The sequence below is a fragment of the Gekko japonicus genome, unplaced genomic scaffold (genome assembly GCF_001447785.1).
Source record: "Gekko japonicus isolate JY-2015 unplaced genomic scaffold, Gekko_japonicus_V1.1 scaffold321, whole genome shotgun sequence".
In the NCBI taxonomy this organism is placed as follows: Eukaryota; Metazoa; Chordata; class Lepidosauria; order Squamata; family Gekkonidae; genus Gekko; species Gekko japonicus.
Genome location: NW_015169181.1, coordinates 207927 through 215946, shown reverse-complemented (window position 1 = coordinate 215946; position 8020 = coordinate 207927). Strand labels below are relative to the sequence as shown.

The 8020-nt window shown below is 47.0% G+C and overlaps 1 protein-coding gene across 1 annotated transcript in view; it reads right to left on the bottom strand.

The window, feature by feature from the left end:
* Nucleotides 1-8020, bottom strand: part of TMC5 (transmembrane channel like 5) — a 45705-nt gene that overhangs the window by 9987 nt on the left and 27698 nt on the right. Inside the window, exons 13-17 of the mRNA XM_015416106.1 lie at nt 6384-6459; nt 5610-5743; nt 3935-4108; nt 2467-2545; nt 393-476 (exon numbers count right to left, since the gene is read on the bottom strand). Coding sequence (XP_015271592.1) covers nt 393-476; nt 2467-2545; nt 3935-4108; nt 5610-5743; nt 6384-6459 — 547 coding nt within the window. The remainder of the gene's footprint in view (nt 1-392; nt 477-2466; nt 2546-3934; nt 4109-5609; nt 5744-6383; nt 6460-8020) is intronic.

The following is an 8020-nucleotide window of genomic DNA, read 5'->3' as shown; positions in this document are numbered from 1 at the left end:
CCTCCTTCTTCCCTTCTCTTTCTTTCCCTTCTTTCCTTCTCTTTCTTTCCCTCTTTCCTTCCTTCTTTTCTTTTCTTCTCTCTCTCTTTCCTTCCCTCTTTCCTCCTTCTGCGGCCCAACTTTAGTGAGAAGGGGTTTAAAATTTAAACCCCTTCTCTCTTTGCTCTCCCCTGCCCCCCCCCCGCAGGCCAGCTGGGGAAGGGAAGGGGAGGCTTTTGAAGATGCCTCCCCCCCTTTTGCTTCCCCTTCTAACATCACTTCCAGTGATGTCAGGTGGCATGGCATATGCCAATGAGCTATTATGCTAATAGCCTAGTGGCTCATTAGCATACCTTCTGCTAATGAGCTCCTGCAGCTCTTTTTCCACGAAAAGACCCCCGCCGGAAACTAACCTCTCGCTGCTCTCCAGGATCTGGGAGTCCAGTTGCCTGAAGCGCACGTAACTTCTTCAGCAAAAACATCTTATCCTTGCCTTCCTACAAAACAAGAAACATTTCAGTATCAGTGAGTTTCTAATTCTAGGCAGGATTTGATACTCTCCAGTGAAACCCATTCAGCCTTCCCCCAACAGTAGAACATTGACACTCAGGGCCTTTAGCTAGGCTGCTCCCACGTGGGGGCGATTCTGTTAGCGTATGAAGCGTCTAGTAACCACACGTACCAGGTTGCTAGTGCTGACTATTCACAGTGGATTTATTTACACAGATATATACACAGTTCATATAGCACTCTCCAACTCCAAATCGCTGTACAATCCGGCAGAGTGCTCCGCAGCAAGGCATTCACAGAGTGAACACCTCTACAAGTACTTTACACACTTATATACATGTTCAGCACCAATCAGTGATCAGTGCTGACTCATGGTGACGTCATTTTAGCTGATGCAACTGAGATGCAATCTTAACCTGGTGACGTGATCGTATGACTCCTCCTGCTGTCAACCAGATCAGAACGATCTCCACCATTTACTTTCTTAGGCTGTCATCTTGCTTCATACCTGATAGTATGCTGACAGATTCCCCCATTTCATTCTCACTACCGCTGCAAAGGCAGGTTTGAGGGAAACGGCAGCAGAGCCAGGGGAAACCCAGAAGGCTGACAGTGATGCAGAAGTCTCCCCAAAAACACCCATGGCAAGAGAGCTCTGGGTGGAAGTGCCCTCCATTCCCTTCCCTTGCAGTGAGACAGACCGACCAGCCTGGAACTCTCCGCCGTAGACAGAGGGGTAGAAACCTCTTAGAACAGGGCTGGCCACAGCAGACAGACTGGAAGGCCCGTCTCCCTCCCTCCCACCCAGCAGAAGCCCGGAGGCCAAAGAACACCGGGGGGCAGACAACACGGGGGCTCCACAATGACAGACAAGCCACATCACCTGCCTGCCTCTTCTGACATGCAGAGCAGAAAGGGGTTGTGTGGCCATCGGTATTTTCAGATTCTCAGTGGTCTGCCTCATCCAGCAGGCAGAAATGAAGAGCAATTCACAGGAGTGCAAGGGGGACATTTCCGTTTGCTTGAGGATCTAGTTACCAACCACCTAGACAGGCCTCAGGTCAGCAACTAGACTCTCAGTTTCCTAGAGAGGCCACTGCGGAAGACCAAGCCAGGCGCCGAAGACTTCCAGTTCTCCAAAACGGCCTGCTGGCAACTCTTGCCGCCTTTCATTCTAGGCCCCCTGTTTACTCTTGGGTGGGCAATTAAAGGGCCAAGCAGCACCTTTCAGAGGGCACATCTTCACCCCAGACAGTCCAGCTGCCAAACCTACTCCAATGGTAGTGTTAAGTTCCACTTTTGCATTCTTAAATGGAGAAAAAGTCAGCTCTCCAACTGGCTCTAAGCCGCCAGTGAGAGACTCAAGTGGAGCACACGGATAGCCAATCGCGCAGACAGACAGGGAGGTGTAGTGGTTAAAAGCAGGGGAACCTAATCTGGAGAAGCAGGTTTGATTCCCCACTCCTCCTCGTCATGAAGCCTGCTGGGTGACCTTAAGCAAGTCCCAGTTCTCTCAGAGCTCTCTCGGCCCCACCTACCCTCACAAGGTGCCTGGCGTGGAGAGTGGAAGGGAAGGCCATTCTAAGCTGCTCTGAGACTCCTTCGAGAAAAGTGGGGCATAAAATCCCACTCTTCTCCCAATCGGAAATCATAATTTGCCATGCTTCTGTACATTTTGAAAAGAGCAAGCGTCCAGTAGCACCTTAAAGACTAACAACATTTGTGGCAGAGGGAGGAGCTTTGGTGAGTCACTGCTCACTTCTTCAGATCCTGTGCACTTTGAATCAGGGCCAGGGAGGAGGGGTACAGCTACCACTGGAATCCTGGCTCCCGCCATTTGTGCAGAGAAGGGGAGAACTGAACGAACAACAAAACATACTTCCATTGGGAGTTGCTCATTCTCCACCCTTTGTAAAGAAACAAAAGTACACTGTACTACAGCACAAACGACCCATAACAACACAGCAACACACTTACATTCACGATCTGCTCTTGTAGCAGTTTAACCATTATTTTCCGTCCATCGATTATCTGCCAGTAAAGGTATGTGATAATTCTAGAACAGAACAAAGACATCCCAGTCAGTTCATTATTTACAAGTAGCATATGTCCTTCTCCTTACTAGTAAAGGTAAAGGTTCCCTCGCTCGAAATCCAGTCAAATCTGACTCTAGGGTTGTGGTGCTCATCTCCGTTTCAAAGCCGAAGAGCCAGCACTGTCCGAAGATGTTTCCATGGTCATGTGGCCGGCATGACTAAACACCAAGGCGCACGGAACGCTGTTACCTTCCCACCGAAGCGGTACCTATTTGTCTACTTGCAATTTCTTGCTTTCGAACTGCTAGGTTGGCAGGAGCTGGACCTAGAGACGGGAGCTCACTCCATCATGCGGCACACCCGGATCTCGAACTGCTGAACTACCGACCTTCCACAGCCTGCAGTTCAGCGTCTTAACCACTTGAGCCACCGCAGCTCCTCTCCTTACTAACTGATAAGTTAAAAAAAAAACACCACAGGATTTTAACAGACATCCTTACATTATTTATATAAAAAAAGATGTTTGGAAAACATTCATTTCCATACTAGTCATGTACAGGATTTGAAAGGGGGGGGTGATGCTTCCCCACTTTTATGGGTGTCCATTTCAACAGGCAGTCTTTTTCCCTGAATACTTAACAGGACTTGACAACTTTCAGATATTGGCTGATCATTCTCTTGTTCAACATACTGCTGATCAAGACTCCAAGATGGTAACTAGTGTCCCATCAGTGGGAGCTAATATTTAGGAGATTGTCTCTTGATAGCTGGATACCTATGTTTGTGTACAAAAGAGCTATGAGAGCTCAGAGAAGGAGTCACACCCTCTACCTAAGGGGGTGGGGGGCAGAGAGATAGCAGAAATAGACGTTTGAAAATCACAATGGCCAGAGAGAGAAAAAGAGTTAGTTGAAACTGGGGGTGGAGGTGGGGAGTGCAAACTTGGAAAAGGCTCCTGTGGTATTTGCTGTCTTGTGGGAGGGCAGGTTTGCCAGCAGCTATGTCTATGTGGGCCATTTGCTTTATTTACTACCATACAATAGTAGATTAAGGCTCCTGTAAAGGAAAATAAAATCCAGCAGTGCTGCTCCAAGTTCTGGGGACTGGTGTTCCTTCTAAGCCGAGTTAGTGTGAGCTAGCTCACACTTTTTTAGCCTCCAGCTCATACAGTTTTGTTTTAGCTCAGGAAGGATGGCTCCAGAGCCAAATAATTTATGCAGCAGCCAAATGGCTGGCTCACAGCTTTAATGCCAGGAGCTCACAAAGCAGAATTTTTGCTCCGCAGCCTAGAGGGAGCCCTGCTTGGGAGTGGGGATTATCTGTCATAGAAATTTTGCTTGCTCGCTTTCATCCATATAAGTTAGGTCAAACACCATTGTCAAGGGAATAACAACGCAACAGACACTCACAACACAATGACTGAAAGGATGAAGAAGAAATGAACACTTTCAAGCAAATTGTGATAAATCCACACGATCCATAGTGAGCTGGAGTAAGTGGTCAGAATGGCTATCCAGCCAGAAATGGCTGCAAAGATAGTCTCCAGGCCTCGGAATGGACCACACGTTTCGGAAGGCTTCATTCTGGGAAGATAAGCAAAAAGGCACTTCAGAAAGACATTTGTATATTTTGACAACGGGGCTTCATTATGAATAGTACTCATGAGGCAGTACTCTCATACCTAAAGTCCTTGATATAAATAATTTCATCAACATTTGTGGAGATTTAATAACAACTATAATAAATAACTGTTTCCAGCAAGTCAGAAGAAATGGCCAAGGATGTATTGGGGGGAGGGTGGAAAGCAATGCTCCCTCTATGCTGTGGAGTCTTGTGAGCAAAAATGCTACTTGGTGAGCGACTGGCATTAAAGTTGTGAGCAAGCGATTTGGCTACTGCATAAATTAAGTTTGTTCTGGAGCCATCCCTTCCTGAGCTGAGACAAAAATGTGTGAGCTGGAAGCTAAAAAGCTGTGAGCTGGCTCACACTCACTCAGCTTAGAGGGAACACGGGTGGAAAGTGCCGTCAGGTAACAACCAAGTTATGGAGGGTTTTCAAGACATTCAGAGGTGGTTTGCCATCGTAACCCTGAACTTCCTTGCTGGTCTCCCATCCAAATGCTAACCAGGCCTGACCCTGCTTAGCTTCTGAGATGTGATACAATCTGTCTAACCTGGCCCATGGAGGTCAGGGTAAGAATGTATTAACAGCCTGGCAATGCCTCATCAAGCTTGAACACAACTGGCTGGATCAAGACCAGTGTTCCCTCTAAGGTGAGTGAGCATGAGCCAGCTCACAGGTTTTTAGCCTCCGCCTCACACATTTTTGCCTGAGCTCAGGAAGGAGGGCTCCAGAGCAAACTAATGTATGCAGCAGCCAACCCGCTCGCTCACAACTGGAATGCCAGTAGCTCACAAAGGAGGATTTTTGCTCACAAGGCTCCACAGCTTAGAGGGAGCATTGATCCAGACTATATTTACCATTAACAGAAGGCACCTTTGTATGCGGAATGGAACTCTCCTCTCCCTCCCCCACTGCAGGAAACTGATCTCCCCAAAATGTTGGTTCTGTGCAGGGCTCTTTTTGTAGAAAAAGCCCAGCCGGGAACGCATTAGCATAATAGGCCACACCCAACACCAGAAACTCATTAGCCTATTAGGCCACACCCCTGCCAGCACAGCTCATTAGCACATTAGGCCGCAGCCCCATGTTACCAGAAGTGTGGTCATCCAGCCACACCCACCGTTTGCTTCTTATTCTGTTTACCTTGTTTGTTGTCAAAACCCAGGGCCTTTTTTTGTAGCAGGAACTCCTTTGCTTGTTAGGCCACACACCCCTAATGTAGCCAATCCTAATGAGTTTCTGCCGTTGGGTGTGGCCTATTATGCTAATGAGTTCCTGATGGGCGTGGCCAACTTGGGAGCCAGCCGGAACTCAGTTCCTGTGCGTTCCTGCCCAAAAATAGCCCTGGTTCTGTGGGACAGGAGATTATTTTGTAGACTCCAGTAGGAGGTGGTTTTGCTAGCAGATGTGCCTCTGGTTAACCAAACCAGAAGCTGAAAGGGGAAGGAGCCTCTTGTTACCTCCAGACAATGACTGCTATCACAGAGAGGACACCAGTAAAGGACGGGAAGAACAGGAAGAAAATGAAGAGGGTGTTCATCTGAGCAGCTCTCCAGGCTTTGCGAGGTGGCTGACAGTTCATCATCAGACTGACCTGCAGGAGGAAGGGATGGAGAAGACTAGAATCCCCATACAGGCATTGCAGGTTAGGAAAGCCCCACTTAATTGACTCGAGGAGGCAAGGAGTTCACTTTAGCCTACAAGCTCGAGAGCTCATGTTGGCACTGCAGTGACGAGGACCCGCCGTTCCCTTCGTTTTGTCTTCATTTACTCCACAAACAGGAAAATATCTGCAGACTATCCTGAAAGGCTGTTTCTGCTACTGCAGACTACAGAGTCTCAGAGTCTTTCAAAGTTCTGTCTAGTCACCTTCTGCAAAGAAGACACCCTACTCAGCTAGCTTCCCTTAAAAAAAACAGGCATGATGTATTCTAAAGTAAAGGTAAAGGTTCCCTTGCTCGAAAGCCAGTCGAGTCAGACTCTAGGGTTGCGGTGCTCATCTCCGTTTCAAAGCCGAAGAGCCAGCGCTGTCCGAAGACGTTTCCGCGGTCATGTGGCCGGCATGACTAAACACCAAGGCGCACGGAACGCTGTTACCTTCCCACTGAAGCGGTACCTATTTATCTACTTGCAATTTCTTGCTTTCGAACTACTAGGTTGGCAGGAGATGATGTATTTTAGCTAAGAGTAAAAAAGCTGCTAGGTTCTTAGAGGTTACATGAAAAGCACGGTACCTTTTTCACATAAAATATGATGAAAAATGATAGTATCTGAATGGCTGGAATCAGAGGTGAGAAGAAGATGCCAATCCTGCGGAGAAGAAAACCAGGAGTAAATCAAACTCTTTTTTTGGGCACAACGTGGCAGTGCAAGCAGAAGACTTCCTCCTTTGCTTGTTGGTGAGCAATCCTCTTTGTACATTTTTACGGTAGTGCCATTTTGTCAAGAGCAAACTATCCTTTAAGTTTCTGGACAAGGGTCTCTTTGTCTCTCTCCTTGTTGCTATTGTCTGATTTAAGAGCCGATAGAAGCAAAAGCTGCAGTCACACAAGCGAGAAAATGCGGGCGGGAAGCGAGGCTCTTTTCCCTGGGCCAAAATGACGCGCGTTTGCATGATCAGACTTCCGCCCGTGCGCCCCGCAGTTCCGGATAATAGTAGCCTTTCCCCGGTGGCTTTTTCCCACGCTCCTGCGGCGCAACAAGACGCCCCAGCAACTACTCCGGGACGCTGGACAGATGTTTCTGTCTGATCGCGCCCCTTTACTCCGCGGGGGAATTCCACCGTTGCTGCCGCTTTTGGTACGTATGATCACACCCTAAATCTGATATATACAATTTAAAAATAATTCAAGCAACACCACTGCACTCTCTCTCTCTCTCTCTCTATGTTGTTAAACGTTACTATGAACAGCTGAGTCAAAATAATACTTCGTAATTTCTATTATTGTAACTGAGATGCCTCTGTACACAGATTTTATTGTATTGAATTGCTAGGATTTTTGTCAATTAACTTTCTTAACCTGCAACAGCTTTGGCATATTTGTTCAATAATAATCTGTAATGAAAACGTTGAAATAGAATTTTATGCTTTAAATGGTTCTGTTGAACAGTAAAAAAAATCTAATAATAATAATATACTTTATTGTCATTGTACATAGTACAACGAAATTAAAGATGCAATCATTTTGGTGAACCATACTCATATACACTCACACAACCATTCACAACCATCCCATAACTCCCCTTAAGGTTCACATTGCAATTTAAACCACCAATGTCACCCAAATTCCAATTTCATACAGCATTTAAAGCAATAATAGCTCTCGAATAAAAAACTATTTTTTAATCTGTTTGTCCTTGTTTTAATTGTCCTATATCTTCTACCCGAAGGCAGCAGTTCAAACAGGGAGTGTTCAGGGTGTGACAAACCCTGCAGAATGTTCTTTGCTTTTTTCAAACTTCGAGAACTATACGGAGCCAAAAGTGTCTTTTCACGAGCATATACAGGTTTGGCTTAGGGTGGCCAGCCTGAAGGCAGCCGGGGTCTCTGGCTTGCCACGTCTAAGCCAAGCTCATGTGCTCAGAGAAAGATCCTATCCGATCCCCAGAGAGAGGCCCTCTGCACACGCAAGGGGTCAAGAGAAAAACCATCTTGGAGGAAAAGGCCAAGTAAAACTCTCTTCTCCTGGCATCCTGAGCGACAACCCCACCCCCCCTCAAACTGAGGGTTACCTGCCAAGGTCATTTCAGAGCCTGTTAATCAGTTCACACAGTTCGGCTGTGAATCTGGTAGGGAAGGGGGAACTCCCTCTCACTGCAGAAAGTTCCATGGAGACAGCCTTGCCAATTGGTAGGAAAGGTCAGGAAATTA